We start from the raw sequence: 20,802 nt of genomic DNA, 5'->3' as shown, positions 1-20,802 counted from the left end.
ATGCTACCATGTTCCCTTTATGTGATTTTTTTGGAGCCTTCACTGGTCTCCTCCTGAAGATAAATAATTCTTTAGTGCCCCCCCATGGAGTGCAAGACTCCAAACAAAGTCAGGACACTCTGGTCCACCTAGCCAAAAGGCTTGGTAGACCCATTTTCCTTATGGCTAGCTGAAGCCAACCACAAAGTACTGGGTGAGGTCTCTACTGAACATAGATCCACAAGGCAGCTAAGGAAGGAAGCTGATGGCTACACATCCTCCCTCTAGACTTCAGATTAGGCCCAAAGACCACACCCACAGTGGAGAAAAACACATGTAAAAAGTGGAGTGCACAGACAAGTGGAGGAAAATACATGCCAATAAGTTCCAGACAATGGATAGACCTTGCAGCATGGTAACAAAAATTGCCTGAGTCTTGGCCAAAAGGCCTATCCCATGAGGCAAGGAGTGGAAAAAAAAGCTTGTGGTGTCATGGCCTTGTGGTCATTCTCACAGTGGGGAGAGAGCACCCTTGGGTTGTCACTCCATGGGGACATTTGACACCACGGGCTCTCCACCTTCTCAGCCTTCAGCCAGGCTAAGTAGCTCTGCTCAAATCAGGAGGCCCACACCTTACCCAGTGGGTGCTTAGTTTGGATTCCTTCCCACGGGGAAGGTTCCCCAGGATCCCCATCACACCAACAAGCAATTCCTGACATAAGGCCACAATAGCAGTGGATCTCACCTAATGCAAATTGATAAGAACAAATACTACACTTGATATTAGCCAAAAGGCTCGGGAAGCAATCTTCAAGTTTATCCCAAGGTAACCACTGCTGGCCACAAGCTGCTCTATAAATATTAGTCCTTGGTTCAGCTGAGCATTCATTTTTATACTTATGGAGAAGAGGAAGATGCGGTCAACTGTTTTTGTGGTGAGCAATGGGGGCAGAAGCAGGTTTTCTAGTGTGTTTAATTTATCATTTATTCCCTCCCTGCTCAGTTATCCACTGAGCATCTGCTGGCCCCATAGACATGGGATTGCCAATGTGCAAATGGGAGGTCCACAGAAATTGTAATAAGCTACTCCGTCCTATGATTTCAAGTTCTAAGCAAATGCAGTAACTATTGGAATGTCGAGAGCCTCAAAAAGGCATTTGGGTACATGCTTGTTCAAATGTGAAAATAATGATTTTGTGCGTTTTAAAGTGAATGCATGTTTTGTCTACGGAGGACAAAGAAACATGGTTAATTTAGTAATGCCCCAAAGCAGCTTAAACTTGCGTTCCCTTGGTTCCCCTATCTCTTTGTTCTCTTGTATTTTTGTTGTGGGGGAGCATGAGACTCAGTACCCTTCCTCCCACGTGACAGCGCTAGTGTTTGATGATTGACTGTACAGGTATCCAGTGCTGTCATAAAGAGAAGGAAAAGTGGGGGTCTATAGCCCTGTGTAAGCTCCCTCTGGGATTGATTTATATCTTACACAGGGCTCCTACTGCAATCAGTAAGTCAAGTAGTTTAAACTTCTTGTACATGGGCTCATTTTAGGTTCTGTTTTTGAAATTTACAACAATTACTTCCACAAATTTGTGACTTTTCTACACCTTGAACATTGTCAACTGCTCTCTTCATCTGCATCTTTCTGTTTTGTCTCTTAAGATGGCTGAGAAGGAGGAATATGAACATCAGCAGAAGGAGCTGCAAAACCTCTGTAACCCCATCATCACCAAGCTGTACCAAGGTGCTGGCGGAGCTGGAATGCCTGGTGGAATGCCTGGTGGAATGCCTGGAGGATTTCCTGGAGCTGGTGGAGGTGCAGCTGGTGGTTCTTCCGGACCCACCATTGAAGAAGTGGATTAAGAATTTCACTCTTCCGCACTCTGGAGCAGTTTACATGTCATGGTCACCTTTTGAAACACACATATGTATATGTGCTTCCATACTTAAAGAGATTGTTAAATCCTTGCTTGTCTTGCACAGCCTTAAATGTCCTTTTATTAGGTGGGACTATATTTTTGGTTAACCAGTATTTGTACACCTTTTATGCCCAGTGATGTCCAATAACTCCCATTTTATTTATGCAACAAGATCCTGGGGTCTCCATCAATAGTTAAGATTTTCTATAAAGGTGCAATGCGTGCATACAAGGCTTCTCAGAGTTTCTAATCCTTAGGCAAGCACCAAACAATTTACCCCCCCCCCCCCCTCCCCTTTAAGGTCTTAAATACATGCATAGAGGATATAGAAGTCAACTGAACTGCCAACTGTAACTTGGGCCTAAAGTTCGTGTGCAAACCAAAGACCAGCATTGTAAGTTAATTAAAGTTTTAATAAAAGACTTTCACATCAAAGACCCTGCTCTCAGTTTAGCTTTTCTAAGAATTGTTTATTATTGGTTGTTTGTAACATATATATCAGGGATATGCAATTAATGGACCTCCAGCTGTTGCAAAACTACAAGTCCCATCATACCTCTGCCTCTGGCTGTCATGCTTGTGGCTGTCAGAGTCTTGCTATGCCTCATGGGACTTGTAGTTCTGCAACAGCTGGAGGTCCACTAATTGCATATCCCTGATATATATATTAACTTTCTTGCTTTCCTGACTTTTCTTATCATATGGCTAAGGCTTAGGTGACACAGCAATTTTAAATCTTAGAGACTAGACAAAATTTCTTATGCCCTGTACACACGGTCGGAAAATCCGATCGTATGTGGGCTCCATCGGACTTTTTCCATCAGAATTTCCAACACACAAAGTTTGAGAGCAGGATCTAAAATTTTCCGACAACAAAATCCGATTGTTTAAATTCCGATTGTGTGTAGACAATTCCGACGGACAAAGTGCCATGTGTGCTCAGAATAAATTAAGAGACCACAGCTATTGGCTACTGGCCCGCTTATAGTCCCGACGTACGCGTTGTACGTCACCTCGTTAAGAACAATCGGATTTTCCGATCGCTTTGTCCGACCGTGTGTATGCAAGACAAATTTGGCACAAAATCTGTCAGAAAAAAATCTGATGGATTTTGTTGTCGGAATGTCCGACTGTGTTTACAGGGCATAAGAGTAATAATGGCTCTTTGGGCAGCCGCAGAAGATCACATGCTCCTTAGTAAACGATTGAGCTGTATAACTCTACTCACTTTGATAATCGTTGGTTTGAAAGAACCTTCTATAAAAGGTTATTGAATAACAAGGTTCTGGTTGAGGAAAAGTTCCTGAGCTCATTGGCTGTTTCTGTAATGCCCCGTACACACGATCGGATTTTCTGACAACAAAACCATGGATTTTTGTTTGAAGGATGTTGGCTCAAACTTGTCTTGCATACACAAGGTGACACAAATGTTGGCCAAAAATTCCAAACGCGAGAACACGGTGATGTACAAGATGTAGGATGAGGCGAGAAATAGCCATTGCGGCTCCTTCTGCTCGATTCAGACCATGCATGAACTTTTGTGTGATGGACTTGTGTACACACGATCTGACTTTCCTACAAGTTTTGTTGGTGGAAAATTTGAGAACCTGATATCAAACATTTGTTTGAGGAAATTCCGACAGCAAATGTCCGATGAAGCATACACATGGTCTGACTTTCTGACAACAAGCTCACATCAAACATTTACCGTCGGAAAATCTGACCGTGTGTACAAAACACATAGGGAGAGATTTACTAAAACTGGAGCACTCAGAATCTGGTGCAGCTGTGCATTGTAGCCAGTCAGCTTCTAACTTCAGCTTGTTCAATTAAGCTTTGGCAAAAAAAAAAAAAACTGAAAGCTGATTGGTTTCTATGCAGAGCTGCATCAGATTTTGCACCCTCCAGTTTTAGTACATCAACCCCAAAGGGTACTAAGAAAAATGAGAACAACCAAAATACATGGCTATAGGGTCATGCCATTTTTTTTTTTATAATGCTTCACTGTATTCTTTCAAAACTGTAATGCCGCGTACACACGAGCGGAATGTCCGACAGAAAAAGTCAGACGGGAGCTTTTCATCATAAATTTCGATCCTGTGTATGCCCCATCGGACTTTTTACATCAAAAATTCAGACCTAGAAATAGAACATGTTCTAAATATTTCCGATGGAATCAATTCCTATCAGGAAACCCACTCGTCTGTATGCTGTTCCGACGGACCAAAAACTAAGCTGAAGCAAGTACGAGATGGAAGCTATTGGCTACTGGCTATCGAACTTCCTTTTTCTAGTCCCGTCGTATGTGCTGTACGTCACCCTGTTCTTGACGATCAGACTTTGGTGTGATCGTGTGTACGCAAGACAGTTTCAGCGGAATTCCATCAGAACTCCATCGGAAACACCCCTTTTTTATTGTCTCTGTTCACATGTCTATGCTCAGCAGCTTGAACATTGAAAAGTGTGTCTGTATGTTTTTTGGCATTATAGACTTCAATGGCAATAGACAAGCTTTTTCTTGCATGATTTTACTTGTGTTTTTGTGCACGGGGAAATTGTTCTCCTCTGCTTTCCTCCTTCACTTATCCTTCCACCCACATACACATGCAAAAACACTTGGCCATTGGAAACGTTCCATTCCTAGGGACAGACCTCTCGAAATAGTAATGTCCCTTGGAAACGTGGAAATGGCACACTTAGCTTCATGTTACAGTGCTATGGATGCATCCCAGTGGTAATTATCCTTATGGGATTTAGTGCAGTCAGCATCTCTGCTGATCAGCTGCTGAGATAAAAGCAGTTACAGAAGCTTAGTCGTTTAGTTCAATACTGCTGTCAATTAGAAACCTAGGAGCCTAGTTATAAAAAATAAAAAAATATAAAAATAAAAAAGATCTACAGATTATTATCCTCAAACATGTATAAATTAGACATGGTGGCCAATAATGTTTCATCTTTTATTTGCTGGGAGAAACAATGAATGTGATTGGTCACTGTAGACACTTTTGAGGGAAGCAAAAGAGAAAACACAGGCTTTTAATAATATGGAAGTACCCAGCTACAAAAAAATTAAAATCTTGATAAAAACAAATTAAAATGATAGGCATACATAAATAAGATGACTCTTGCTAAGCTGGCCGCATAAAAATAAATAAATACATACAGTATGTATATATGTGTGTATATATATATATATATAAAAGTATACACAGGAGAAATGTTTGATTAAAGAAACATCCATCGCCATTTTATTGCTGCATTTCTATGACATCGCTTACCTGAGTGATCCAACTAATCTTCTTTAACAACTATAAGCAAGGATTAATTACATAGCTTGTTATGATAGTCACAAAGCCTCGACAAAAAAAGGGATTAGGTTGATTTAATGTACACTGTTGTGTAAATATAATAGTGGCAATTACCAATGATGGCGAACATATCAAAATTTATCAACTGGCAACAAGGTGTAGTTTACTATAGAATAAGGGGGGTGCAGATAAAGTCAGACAACGGGCTTCCCTGGGATCCCTCCTCACCTCTTGTGGTCCTCGGTGAAATTTTTTAAAGCTTTTAATATGTATCTTTTACAAAGTTTTCAGGCTGGCCATGTGACAACACAGGTTCCTGTTAATCTGGGTGATCTTCACTGATGCGGTAGGGTGACCACATGTCCCGGATTGCCCGGGACAGTCCCGCATTTTGCAGGTCTGTCCCGGGCACCTTCATTTCAGGACAATACAGTGTCCGGGAATGGAACTGACACTGCCACCCACCCCCAGGGCTGATCTGATGCTCCCAAAAAAGACCGCCACATCGCCGCTTTACTCACTGACAGTACTTGTCCTGGCCGGGAATGTAAAGAGGCATAATCCCCACCCCCTGCTTGTGATTGGAGAAATCATGAATACCGCCTCTTGCATGTAATCACTGTAGAGCCAGCACTGGAACAAGGTAAAACCGGTCTCAGGTGACCAGGACAAGTACCGTCAGTAAGTAAAGTGGCGATGCAGCGGCCATTGTTGAGGGGCGTGATCAGTGCTTCTGGGGAAAGCGTGCACCCACCGCCCCAGCTGTGCTGTGATTCATTAAAGCACAAGCTGATTTTTAGGAAAGGGGGTGTGCCCCTAAATTGCAGTTTGGAAATGTGGTTACCCTATGATGTGGGGAGCAGCTATAATGTTATGCTGTCAGCACCACTGCACCAGAACTTTGTGGATGAAGAGTTATATGGTGATGCCCCCTTGGAGGGTGGGGTCATGACATCCTGCTCTCATAGTATGTGTTAAGTGGTGCTGCATGTCATTCAACGAGAATGACTGAAAACATCTTGTGATGGAGAAGGGGTACTAGGGAGACAGTTCCGGATTGACTACGAATATTTAACACTCCTGAGGGACTATTTTCAGACATAAAAATGTAACCTGACGTTGGGCTTTAAGTAGACCTCTTTCCTTGCATTTTGTGTTTTATACCTTTCCTGGGTCAGTGAAAATACTGGAGTCATTGGATCATCATGACAGCCAGGTACCTAAACATATAAGCAGGTATGGTTGGGTGGCAGCTTCTGCTATACCTAAAGGGTCATGGCATTGCTATGTTGGGTTAGCTGTATTGGAAAGTGATACGACAGTCTTATGAATGCTAAATAACATTCCCTTTTCAAGTGTCTACTGTTTATTAGCCCAGGACTAGTGTGTCCTCCCCATTGGCTTTGGGTGGCATCTTGGAGAAGCAACAGAGTTCTGGCGAGAGCTTGGTGGTCATCTTGGGACACAAGACAGCTACAGGCTAGGATCACACGATTGCAAAATGGATGCGGGTTTCCTCACATCCAATTTGCAAGCCAGGAGATTGTGACTGGCTCTATAGAGCCAGTTCACACATTTCCAGAGTGGCTCCGAAGCAAATTGCACAGAGGTCCTGTGCATCTTCTGGTCTGTATCAGGTCCAAATTCAGCCAAAAATTAGGACTGAAATTGAACCTGAAATGGTGAACAGGGACCCACTGGACCCCTGCTATGAACCGCTCCATGCTTCAGTGTGAACCCAGCCTTACAGTATATACCCTTTTATACATTATTAAAGGGGCTTTTATTGGGAAGTGTTAAGTAGAGACAGGACCCTATCTTGTGTAGTGACAGTTAAATCCCCACTCTAGGATAAAACCCTGCCTACTGTAATTGACATGGACACTTCCTATTGGATGGGCTGTAGAGTGGTGCTCTCAGGATCCAGAAGAAGATGCAGTCATCAAGAGGGGAGTGGCAGGGGACCAGCAATCTCAGGGGGGCAGTGCAGCACTGGATGAGGGATCTCACCTCAAAACAGCGGCGGTGTGAAACCTGTATGAAGAGCTTTGGTGAGTATATCTCACTTTACTAAGGAGGGAAGGAAGACCTACAGCATAGGTTATACAGGGTTGAAAAGTAGGGCTAGGGAATAGGTGAAGGACCCAGGCATTCAATGAGCTCTGGGAATAGGACTCGCTTCTGGGTGGCAGGGTGTGCCCTTTTGTTCAACTCTTGGGAGCCTTGAAATAAGGACTTGTGAGAAGTACATAGTGCAGTACAGCACAGAAAGAATTACAAACTTAAGGGCCAGGACTGGTTCCCTGGCCGGTGGAACGTCACTTCTGGTTTGACTACAAGCCTAGAGCTTACATACTTAGAGCATTCAAATTTCACATGCTGGCAGAGTAATGACCCATACACACGATCGGACTTTCCGACAACAAAACCGTGGAATTTTTATTCAAAGGGTGTTGGCTCCAACTTGTCATGCATACACACGGTCACACAAATGTTGGCCAACAATTATGAACGTAGCGACGTACAAGACGTACATAATATCTCCACTGCGAACGCTAGTTTTACAAGACCGAGCGCTTCCAGCTCGTCCTTGATTCTGAGCATGCATGTTTGTACTTTGGACTTTTGTCTGACGGACTTGTGTACACACGATCGGAAAGTCTGACAACGCACATTTGTTGGCAGAAAATTTGAGAGCATGCTAGCCAACATTTGTTGGCGGAAAGTCCAACAACAAATGTCCGATGGAGCTTACACATGGTCGGACTTACCCCCAACAAGCTCACATTCAACATTTCCCATCGGAAAATCCGATTGTGTGTACGCGGCATCACTCTTCCTCTATAGTAACTCCAAGCAGAAGCAACATGCTATGATTGCTGATGGAGGGGAGCAGGCTGTCCGACATCCACAGAAGACTACAGAATGTTTATGGAGATGACACCACGGTTAAGAGAAATGTCATGTAATTGATGATTCTGGTCAATGGTGGCATCTCCATAAACCTTTCCACAAAATGAATTCCCAGTGTACCGGGAGTTATACACTGGGAAGAAAGAGGGAGCCCTTGTACACACGTTCGGAGATTCCATTGGAATGTGTCCGATCGGAGCGGTTTGTCGGATATTCCGACTGTGTGTGGTATGCATCGGACTGTTTCCGTCGGAATATCCGTCGGACCAAATTTTCCAACTTGCTCGAAATATTTTCCGACAAATTGCTCCGATAGGACATACTCCGATCATGTGTAGAGAATTCCGATCGGACAAAGTGCCACGCATGCTCAGATCAAATTCCTACATCAAAGCTATTGGCTACTAGCCTGAACGTAGTCCCATCGTAACAAAATTGCGTCATCACGTTCTGAAAGATCGGATTTTCCGACAACTTTGTCTGACCGTGTGTATGCAACAGTTCCGACGGATTTGGTTGTCAGAATCTCCGACCGTGTGTAATGAGCCAATACATCAGAAATTTTATTAAAAAAATAAAATTGTATTCATACATTAAAATATATATATAATAAAAACCAAGTCTATCAGCTACAACAGAGTTTCTCAACCAGGGTTCGATGGAACCTTAGTGTCCCTCCAGATGTTGCTAGAGGTTCCTTGAGTAATGAGCAACATCTGCCTCTCAAATAAGTTCCCACTCACACCACTGATCTTTTTGGCTATCTGTAAGGGTATAGTTCTTCCTAATGTCCACAGTGTTAAGAGAGTTCTTCCCACTGACCATCACACTAATGTACCATGAGTTGTAGATATAGTAATTTTTAGCAGGGGTTCCCCGAGACCGGAAAGTTATTTCAAGGCAAGGGTTCCTCTATGTTGATAAGGTTGAGAAAGGCTGAGCTACAACCATATAACAAAATCGTATACAGGCTTTAAATCATGGTGGATCCATCCATAAACATTCTGTAGCCTTATGTAGATGTCAGACGGCCTGCATCCCTTCTTTGTTAAAGTGGGAGTCCGCCGGGACTCCGCATTTTTTTTTTTTAAAAGCCAGCAGCTACAAATACTGCAGCTGCTGACTTTTAAAATAGTGACACTTACCTGTCCAGCGCGCCCGCGATGTCGGCACCCGAAGCCGATCTCTAGATCGTCTCTCGGGTGCAGCCGCCGCCAGCTTGGGTATGGGAATCAGGAAATGGAGCCTTTCGGCTTCATTTCCCGGTTCCCTACTGCGCATGCGCGAGTCGCGCTGCGCAATAAGGACGGTCCCCGCTGCCTCTGGGATCTGTGTGTTTCCCAGCAGGCAGCGGGGCACTTGCGGAAAGGGGCATAATCTACGCCCCTTTCCGCAGAGAGCTATCCCGGAAGTGGGTGCAGATACCTGTACTGTACAGGTATCTGCACCCCCCTCCCCCCTGAAAGGTGCCAATTGTGGCGCCGGCGGGGGGGAGGGTTTCCGATGAGCGGAAGGTCCACTTTAGGGTGGACCTCCGCTTTAAGAACTCAGTGACAGCACTTTGCTTCTGCTTTGAATCCATTATTTGCCTGCAATATAAAAGAAGAAAAAGAGTTACTATAGAGGAAGGGTTACTCTACCAACATGTGAAATGTGAACAAGGTATGTAAATGAATAAAAAATTTGTGCCCACTCTTGCATTACTTTTGTTTTATCCCTCATATATCTGAGGAATGCTGGAACTAACATTACGTTTTTTGTTTTGTTTTTGTGTTGCCATCAACTAGATATAGTTCTCCTGGCTGAAAGTGGGTTAGCCCTGCATTTATAATGACATTAATGGATTTTTTTTCAAGGTGAAACCCCTCGGGGTGTCCCAGCGAGTTGAACGAGAGTGAAATTGACCTAGTTTCAGCTATAAGGAATTTTTCAGGCACATTGCCTCAGCATCAATGAGGGTGAGCACAAACAGCGTACCCGTGTGATTCACTGTCAGCAATTAATAACAGCACAGGAGGTTTTTATTGCAATGGCGTAATTGCACGCTAGCTCACTGCATATATTTAGAGACATGCGAGATAACTTAAAGGGGCGTATTTCAGAGCATGGCCCAGAATAGCAAGTCATTTGATCGCAAACTAAGTGACAAACATGGTATTAAAGATAAGATCACTTAAGACAGGAGTTCAAATAAAGAAGCAAACGCCCCTTTTTTCTTAAAAATCAGACACAGCTTTAACCTCTCTGGCGGTATGATTATGTTAGATTTTGATGCTCAAAGCGTTACATTGTTTTGCATGGAAATTTGGCCTTTTATATTGTAGGCCCGTAATTCTTATGTACACACGATTGGACTTTCCGACGGAAAATGTTGAACGTGAGCTCGTTGGCTAAAAGTCCGACCGTGTGTATGCTTCATTGAACATTTGTTGTCGAACGTTCCGCCAACAAATTTTGGCTAGCAGGTTCTCAAATTTTCCGCCATCAAAACTTTGTTGTCAGACTTTCCGATTGTGGGTACACAAGTCTGAAGCACAAAAGTCCGCGCATGCTTGGAATCAAGCACGAGCCGGAAGCTCTCGGTCTTGTAAAACTAGCGTTCGTAATGGAGTATATCACATGACTATTGAACTTCCTTTTTATCGGCTCGCCGTACGTCTTGTACGTCACCATGTTTGTAATTGTTGGCCAACATTTGTGTGACCGTGTGTATGCAAGACAAGTTGGAGCCAACAACCTTCAAACAAAATTCCATGGTTTTGTTGTCGGAATGTCTGATTGTGTGTACGGGGCGTTAGGAATAACACACTTAAATCTGTCCAAACAAGAGTCTAGTAGACATCCCGGGTATGATAAAATTTGAAACACTAAATCATAAATTATAATATAATAAATAACTATAAATAATTATAATAAATAATAATATAATAATAATAAAAATTATTCAATAATATAATCAAATCAAAAACACAGAAATTGACTTAGTTGCAGAATTGTCGCTGTCATTATTTTCAATGTTTGATGATGGATTTCCCCACAAATCTTTATCGCTCAATTCTGAAAGTGATTCTAATTTATTATTGCTGTTTTCTAGCTGGTCTAAAACCGCTTTTGATGTAAAGGGACGCTTTTTGGTTGCTATGGGCAATCTCCAGTTTCCAGGCAGAAGAACAGTATTTATAATATAAAACTGCAAGCAGGGCACTGGACAAACCACTAGGGACAAAAGGGATGTGAAATTATCTCATACAGTAATGTAATCTGTAAGATTACAGTGTATTGTATGTATTGTGTTTTTTTAACTTTTTTAATTTGGCGTCGGGCTCCGCTCTTGCGCGTCGCAGCGCTCACAGGGAACAGAGCCCGGCACTGTAATGAGCCGCGCGGAGGCACGGCTCGCACACACACAGCGGGGGGACATTGCAGGATCCTGGGGATAAGGTAAGTAACTTTGCCTGGATCCTGCAATGTGATCCTGAGTGTGGCTCTGGGGTTACCACTTTTGGTACTGAAAATTCACCCCAGGCCACACTCGGGAATACCGCTAAGGAAGTTAAGCTGGTCATAGACGGTTTGAACCATGTATGGCAGAGGTCTACAAACTTTTCAAACAAAGGTCCAGTTTACTGTCCTTCATACTTTAGGGGGACTGATTGTGGCCAGTGAGGGTAGAAAATGTCCTGGCCCACCATCGGTGAAAATAAACATGGCCTTAGGATTTGTGGTCAGTTGGGGAAGTCGCAGTGCCCCATTTATGGTATTAGTGGGATTAATAGTACTCTACTATCGGTATCAGTGTAAGAAATAGTTCCCCATTGTTGGTGTCAGTGGGAGGAATAGTGTCCTAAGGGATGGATAAAGGCTGTGACGTGTCCCAGAAGATTGCAGGGAGGGAAGGGGGAGAGGTGAACCTCCTTCCGGTGCCACAGAACCTGGGAGGAAGTGGGAGCTAGATGCCTCTAAAAAGAGGGTATCCGCTCTCCCCCCCCCCCCCCCCAAAAGAAATGACATGCCAAATGTGGCATATCAGGGGGTCACCATCACTTAAAGTGGAAGTTCCATTTTTTGTCTGGATCTCCACTTTAAGCCTTCTGTGAAAAGCCTTCTGTGCTGCAGCTGCCCCCAGAGCCTGTCCCCCCCCCTTTTTGTTTCCTGAGCCATTCCAGAGATGTGCACGAGCCCAGGGTCTCAAGATGCTGTCTCCATCTGCATTGGATAGATTGATAGGTTCAGGAGCCATTGGCTCCCGCAGCTGTCAATCAAATCCAGTGACATGGGAGCAAGGGGTGGGGTGGAGTCCTGCTGTCTGTGTCAATGAACGCAGCAGCAGGACTCGTGAGCGCTCCCTCACAGGTGCACCCATGGAAAGTGTCTCTGCGTGGGGGCACCCGATGAAGAGAAGGAGCCAGGAGTGCCGTGCCAGGGCACCCCAGAAGAAGAGGATCGGGGGCTGCACCTTTACAATCACTTTAAATTAGCCACAGAACCTGTGCAATTCATATGTGTTTGTTTTTAAAAGGATGAAGTGGCAACCCTAGCTGTGCTGCTCTTTTTGGTATTAACCACTTAACAACCGCGCTATAGCCAAATAAAGCCTACAGTGAGGCTCGACAACTCTGGGAGTATGTTCTATATTGTCCTCCCAGAAACGCGCCCCTGCGTGCCCCCTGGGGCATGTACACGGGAGTGTCCAGGACCATTGGGTCCTGAAGGCCCAGCAAATCACAGATCAGGGTGTAAATTGTGGTATGCATATGCTGTGTTTGAGAAATAACCTGATAATATGACAATTTTGAGAAAAAAAGGAGAAGAAAAAAAAAGGAGAAGAAAAAAAAAATCTTAATTTTGCAAAGAATTGTGGGAAAAAAAATTACAGCTTTAAAAAACTCACCATACCTCTTACTAAATACCTTGGAATGTCTACTTTCCAAAAAAGGGTAATTTGGGGGGTATTTGTACTTTTCTGGCTTGTTAGGGTCTCAAGAAATGAGATAGGCCGTCAGTACTTCAGGTGTGATCAATTTTCTGAGATTTGCACCACAACTTGTGGACTCTATAACTTTCACAAAGACCAAATAATATACACCAATTTGGGTTATTTTTTACCAAAGATATGTAGCAGTATAAATTGTGGCCAAAATGTATGAAGAAAAATTACTAATTTGCAAAGTTTTAAAACAGAAATGAAGAATTTTTTTTTTTTTTTTATAGAATTTTCGGTATTTTATCTTATAGTGAAAAAATAAAATAAAAAAAAAGCAGTGATTAAATATCACCAAAAGAAAGCTTTATTTGTGTGAAAAAAAGGACAAAAATTTCATGTGGTTACAGTATTGCTTGACTGAGTAATTGTCATTCAAAACGTGAGAGCACCAAAAGCTGAAAATTGGTCTGGTTAGGAAGGGGTTTAAGAGTCCGGTGGGTAAGTTGTTAAACATGGCGGTGCCCCTTACCAAACTTTCCCCACACTCAGGGCCCATTAACACTACAATGCACAAAAAACATGCCTGCAGTCAATTGCACTTGCATGTGGTCTTATGCGTGTTTCTGTAAATTTTTATGCTTTTTTATTTTTTTATATAAAAGCATGTGTCCTCTGACCTTCCTTTGTTGTGGGTAAAGGCCATGCTGTATCCCTGTATCCTGGCCTTGGAACATCTTTATTATTATTATTATTCACGATTTATATAGCGCCAACAGTTTACGCAGCGCTTTACAATATATAGGAGGGACAACACAATTACAGTACAATACAAAAGGTACAGGAGGGCAATACTCGTAGAGCTTACATTATAAAGGGAGGGGGTGGTACAAAAGGTGATAGCTGCAGAGAATGATTTGATGGGGGTGGCTCGGGGACAGTTAGGTGGGTGTGGGATAGGCTTTATACCTTTATATCTTTATACCAGTTACTCCTGTTTTATTAAGTAAACTGTATTGCAATTAAACATACACAGGTTAAAGATCTTTCAGTCTGTGTGTTGACATATTTTGGGGTTATTTTTGCCATGATTGAATCCTTATTCTTTGACTATGAAACCAGTTTGTAAACTGTACATGACCACCATCAAATGGAACATTCGTCGGGCAGGTCCCCATCCTCAGTGTTCCTCCTGGGATAAGTGGCCCCCGACAGCCAAGAGTTGTACCTGTGTGGTCAGATCACCAATGTATGTCCAATAATCCACAAATATGGATTTAGCTCAACCCTATCTGCTGGCCCAATGTGATGTAATTTAGGGGTATTTTAACAAGTGAATATCACTTAGCACTGGCATTTGTTCTGACATCAGTTTGAGATGTTTCAGTGATCATTCAGAATCCACTGACAGGTGCACTTGACCTCCTTCTGACCTGCATTTACCCGTGCTTCATGCAGAGTTTGTCTTCCAATAGACTGGAGGGTGAGTTTAGGAGGAAAATGTGAGGCCTAAAGAGGAAAGGGGTGTGGTTTACAGATGGCAGGGTGGGTCTTAAACAGGAAGGGGTGTGGTCTTGACAGGAAGGGGTGTACCATATTTAAAATAGGGGGTGCACAAGTTTAGTCAGGCCTAGGGCAACACAAAACCTAAATACCCCACTGGTTAAAGGTGCATTGTGGTGCAATGCGTTTGTGCATTACACTACTACTGGTTGACTCTCATAAGCAGGACAATTCCAAAGGTATGTGAGGGGTAGTGGGTAAAGCAAGATACTGGTTCAGTCTAACCATGAGCTGCTTTGGGGAAATCACCTACGACAACAGTTTGGTGTGGCAATCTAGAATGATTCCGACCCTCTACTCTCCTTTATTTGCAGCATCAATTGTCCTTCACGGATCTTTGATATGCTGTGTGAATTGTTAAGATTGATCAGTGAATTAGCAAAGAGCTCCATTAGACAAGAAGCTGCAGCTCAACTGCCTGACCAACCCTGTCCATAACCACTAATTGGTAACTAATAATCAAATAACTAAATCACTGTTCCTGAGCTTTCAGTAACTGCCATGTGTAGTACACTATGTTCCAGTTCCTAATGGAATATGTTCAAATATGGATGCTGATCCTTTTTATGTAATATTAATGGATGGGAGTCCATAATTAAAATATTGTTGGGGCAACAGAAAATCAGCCAAATGGGTGCAGTTGGCAATATATTTAGCACAATGAGAGATTGCTCAAGTCCCCTTGATAATAGCCTTTGTACAGTTACCAAAAATAACAAAGCCTAACCAATAACAAGGTTTTCATGATATCGTTGCCTATTTACCATTTTGCTATTGTTTTCTAGCTCTTTTCAGTCTATTTCAATTATTTAGATAAACATGTATTTTATTTGCACTTATTTTGCATTATCACACAAATATAACAAAAACTTTCAATAAAATATTTAATAGACTAAAATGAAGCAAATAAGGGACATTCATTAATGGGGTTTACAAATTTTTACAAAAATATAACAAACAAATAAGTTAGGCTAGCTAAGACTTGTAGTGGTAGAATAATTAGTGTTGGGTTAAATTTATAAATAAGCTTTTATATATATGTAATGGTAGAATAATTAGTGTTGGGTTAACTTTATAAATATTATATATATACACACACACACACACACACATCTTATATATCTCATATATATATATATATATATATATATATATATATATATATATATATATATATATATATATATATATTCATTTATATAGATGAATAAGTATATCTATATATCTATATCTATCTATCTATCTATCTATCTATCTATCTATCTATCTATCTATCTATCTATCTATCTATCTATCTATCTATCTATCTATCTATCTATCTATCTAACAGCCAGAGTGATGCACTTCTTGAGTGCCCAGGCTATCATGGACCTGCCCCTTGGGGGTTTGTCATTACGCAGCCTCGGCTCAAAGTACTCCTGGACTGAATGGCGCCCGCGCCTAATTACATGATCACTATTAAGTGCGCAAATAAGAACCACCTGCTGCTACCACAGGAGGACGAGAGCAAGGCTCTGTGATGTCACCAGACCTACCAGAAGACCTTTATTTATTATTTTTATCATGGTGATGTTGAATAAATTACTAACTGGAGTCTTGCTTTCACAGTTCTCTTTTGTAGGTGTCCTCATATGACAAACATTGTATAATTTTCTTTCGACATATGTTGGTGAGATTTTGCTGAACTGGAGTGACACTATTTATTTTTGTTCTCTTTAGTTTAGTTGTTCATAATCTGGGTGTAACATCGTGTGTATGCATGTCCTGCTTGAAATATTACATATGTTGCTATGACTCAGCCTCTACCTTTTATTTGGATCCATCACTGCCATTCATTTATACCGTATATACTACAAATTTCATTCATCGCATAGTAATTCAGAATAGTGTAATCTGTAAAAAATGGGATTAGTAAATGAAGAAAATGATAACAATACTTTATACGTATATAAAAGACACAAATTATTAAAGCTCTATAATCATTATTACATCATTAAATGTTTTGGTTTTTTTAAGTACCTGAATCTGACCTGGTGTCAACCTCTGCAGGAAAAAGGTGCCGCTCTCCCATTAACCTATGGATGGTCCATACTTATGGTGCCTTTTAACCAACCAGCAGAGTTTGAACCATCTATAGCAATGATTCTCGACTAGGGTTCCTCCAGAGGTTGCAAGGGGTTCCTTCAGCATTGGGCAATTCTTGCCTCTCAGATAAGTTCCCACTCACACTATTGATCTTTTTATCTGTAAGGAGGTAATTTGTCCCAATGATCACAAGTGTAAGGACCATTCTTCCCACTGACCATCACACTAATGTATCATGAGTTGTAGATTTAACATTTTTAAAAGGGGTTCCCCGAGGCCGGAGAACTATTTCAAGGGTTCTTCTGTGTTGAAAAGGTTGAGAAAGGCTGATCTATAGGAATACATGAAGCCACAGTCAACTATAAAGAGGACCTGGCTGCAATTTTGTTTCTTGCTAAGGCTGTGCAGTGGTGAACAGGTGTGCACAGTAGAAAAGTTCATATTTCCTGCAGGGTGAAAGGTATGATGTTCCCAGCCAGTGACCCTAGTGAAACAGTGGCCAATGAAACGCCGTTTCCTAGCATTGACCCACCCCTGAGGTGGCACTCTCAAACCTCTTTCCATTATATTATACTTAGATTCTTGCCATAAAGAAGAGTTATGGGACTTTAAATGAGGCATGCGAAAAAAACTGGATACCTGGTCAAAATACTGTATTTATTTAACATATGTATATATATCATAGCCCATCCAATTTGTACATACATAAGTAGAAATTATGTCATCTATATACACACCCATGACACATTAAAATGAATCTATATACATTGATATTATCATGACACTTATACAGTATATGGTATTATGAGCCAATATTGCTCCATATGGTAGGTTCATTAAAAGACGGAACATACATTACACCGTATACTGAAAACATATATGCATCTAAAAAATCTTGATGCGTTTTGTGGATTGATTCCACTTCCCCAGGAAGAGAGAATGCATAAAATATATCTGTGGAAGACATATAAAAAACAGTATAGTGTAATTATTGGACACAAATGATGGGGGAAAAAAAAAGGATTTTGGGACTCTATAGTACTTACATATTGGCCCATCCTCCAAAAAACACAGTCCTGCAGACTAGGGGCCATCTAGAATGTCTATTCCGGGAGTTGTGGTAGTGAGAACCCATGGAAAAACCAGACACACACATACATATTCCCATAAGGATGAGAGTGTTCATGTAAAGGTGGTGGTACATAGCAGTGACTCCAGAAGTGTCTATGAAATTAATATAATATGCGTAACTATTGTGTAATGATTGGTGCTGATACCATATATGAATAAATCGATAGTCATTAGTAACTCTAGGCACTTGGAAAGAAGCGTAGATAAAAGGACATATAAGTTAGACCAGGCATGTCCAAAGTCCGGCCCGCGGGCCAATTGCGGCCCGCGGTCCGGTTTTGAACGGCCCGCCTGGTTGTTTAAACATATATACGTTTTGTGGCCCCCGGCGATCTCCCAGCGCCGGGGCCACAAAAGATGTATAGTCCAGCTGCCTCGGAGGGAGGAGGCGGGACGAGTGCCGTGCACACAGGAGGAGAACTTCCTGTTTACACGGCAGCTGTAATAGGAAGTCCCGTCTCTGCCATTGGACGACTGTGCTGTCCATCAAAGGAGGCGGGACTTTCTCTTAAAGAGGCCGTTGTGTAAACAGGAGATTCTCCTGTAAGATGTCTTTGGCACTCGTCCTGCCCTCCATGGCTGCACTGCTGGTAATGGTGGCTGCATTCCTGGCAATTGCAATTGTGGAGCTGCATTCCTGGCAATGGTGAGTGAATTACTAGCAATGGTGGCTGCATTCCTGGCAATGGTGGCTGCATTCCTGGCAATGGTGGGTGAAATTCCTGGCAATGGTGGCTGCATTCCTGGCAATGGTGGGTGAAATTCCTGGCAATGGTGGGTGAAATTCCTGGCAATGGTGGCTGCATTCCTAGCAATGGTGGCTGCATTTCTGGCATTGGTGGATGCATTCCTGGCAATGGTGGCAGCATTCCCGGCAATGGTGGCAGCATTCCCGGCAATGGTGAGTGAATTCCTGGCATTGGCGGGAGCATTCCTGGCAATGGTGGGTGCATTCCTATCAATGGTGGGTGCATTCCTGGCAATGGTGCCTGCATTCCTGGCAATGGTGGCTGCATTCCCGGCAATGGTGAGTGAATTGCTGGCAATGGTGGCTGCATTCCTGGCAATGGTGGCTGCATTCCCGGCAATGGGGAGTGAATCCCTGGCAATGGCAGGTGAATCCCTGACAATGGTGGCTGCATTCCTGGCAATGGTGGCTGCATTCCCGGCAATGGTGGGTGCATTCCTGGCAATGGTGGCTGCATTCCCGGCAATGGTGGCTGCATTCCCGGCAATGGTGGCTGCATTCCTGGCAATGGTGAGTGAATTGCTGGCAATGGTGGCTGCATTCCCGGCAATGGTGGCTGCATTCCCGGCAATGGTGGCTGCATTCCCGGCAATGGTGGCTGCATTCCCGGCAATGGGGAGTGAATCCCTGGCAATGGTGGCTGCATTCCTGGCAATGGTGGGTGCATTCCTGGCAATGGTGGCTGCATTCCCGGCAATGGTGGCTGCATTCCTGGCAATGGTGGCTGCATTCCTGGCAATGGTGGCTGCATTCCCGGCAATGGTGGCTGCATTCCCGGCAATGGTGATTGAATCCCTGGCAATGGTGGCTGAATTCCCGGCAATGGTGGCAGCATTCCCGGCAATGGTGAGTGAATTCCCGGCAATGGTGAGTGAATTCCCGGCAATGGTGGGTGAATTCCCTGGCAATGGTGGGTGAATTCCCTGGCAATGGTGGGTGAATTCCCTGGCAATGGTGGGTGCATCCCTGGCAATGGTGGCCGCTGCATTCCTAGCAATTGTGGGTCTGCAGATAGACACTGATCCTTGTTTTGCTTCACAGTTCTTTATTTAAAATTTTAAGTTTTTTTTTCCTGAAGTTTTCTTAAAGTGAAGGTGCGTGTTATACGTCAATAAATATGGTGTATCCAAATAATACACTTGAGCTCATCTATTCACCACACACAGCCACAAAGGCAAGAGAATTCTTGTGGGGAAGTGTATTAGTGCTCGGATGGACACACTTAGACCCAATTTTAATGGTTCAAAGAATGTCAGGCAAAATGGTCGGCCCTCGCGCATGTTCAGTTCATCAAATCTGGCCCTCTTTGAAAAAAGTTTGGACATCCCTGAGTTAGACCGTGACCCCTGTGTAGAAAAGGTGTGGGATTTGTATGTGTATGTGTGCGCCTGGCTTTTCCGTGGGTTCACACCACCACAGTTCCCGGGATAGACATTCTAGATGGCCCCCTGTCTGCAGGACCGTGTTTTTGAATGTTGAGCATATTTTTGTAAGTTCTATAGAGTTGGGTATTTTCTTTCCTCCCAACTTCCTTTTTTTCCCCCATCATTTGGGTCCAATAATTAGACTATACTAGACTATACTGGCTTATATATGTCTTCCACAGATACATTTTATGCATTCTCTCCTGAAGAAGTGGAAACAATCCACGAAACGCGCCAAGAATTTTTAGATGCATGTATGTTTTCAATATACGGTGTAATGTATACCATGTCGTTCCGTCTTTTATTGATCCTACCATATGAAGCAATATTGGCTCATAATATCATATACTGTATAAGTGTCACGATGATATCCATGTATATAGATGAATTTTAATGTGTCATGGGTATGTATGAAGATTAAATAATTTCTACTTATGTATGTACAAATTGGGTGTGCTATAATATGTGCATATGATTAAATAAATACCGTATTTTGACAAGGTATCCAGTTTTTTTTTCATGTGCCTCATTCAAAGTCCCATCACCCTTCTTTTTTTATTGCAATAATCAGGGATGGAGGCACCTATTTAGGTGCTTCATTGAAAGTCTCAAACACCCCCTTCAGTTTAGATTCTTGCCAAAGACCAGTGATGATTTCGTCTCATCAAGCCTTTACTTTGACCAAGTCTCTGTAAATCTGAGATTGACTTCCAAAATAAATGCATAATTTCTGGAAGCCACATATACTCAAGACTTGAGTATATGTGGCTTCCAGAAATGTTGCACTTGAGTCTCAAGTCATGGCACCAACTAC

General features: G+C 42.6%; 1 protein-coding gene across 1 annotated transcript in view; it reads left to right on the top strand.

The window, feature by feature from the left end:
• LOC143933727 (heat shock cognate 71 kDa protein-like) overlaps positions 1-2,330 on the top strand; it is a 48,172-nt gene extending 45,842 nt beyond the window's left edge. Inside the window, exon 9 of the mRNA XM_077456725.1 lies at positions 1,639-2,330. Within this exon, the coding sequence (XP_077312851.1) occupies positions 1,639-1,839 (201 nt within the window). The 3' untranslated portion in view covers positions 1,840-2,330. The remainder of the gene's footprint in view (positions 1-1,638) is intronic.
• Positions 2,331-20,802: the final 18,472 nt, after the last annotated feature.

The sequence above is a fragment of the Lithobates pipiens genome, unplaced genomic scaffold (genome assembly GCF_037356315.1).
Source record: "Lithobates pipiens isolate NorthernLeopardFrog02 unplaced genomic scaffold, aLitPip1_a1.2 Scaffold_27, whole genome shotgun sequence".
In the NCBI taxonomy this organism is placed as follows: Eukaryota; Metazoa; Chordata; class Amphibia; order Anura; family Ranidae; genus Lithobates; species Lithobates pipiens.
The sequence above is the reverse complement of the archived record's forward strand: the minus strand, read 5'-3'. Positions and strand labels throughout refer to the sequence as shown.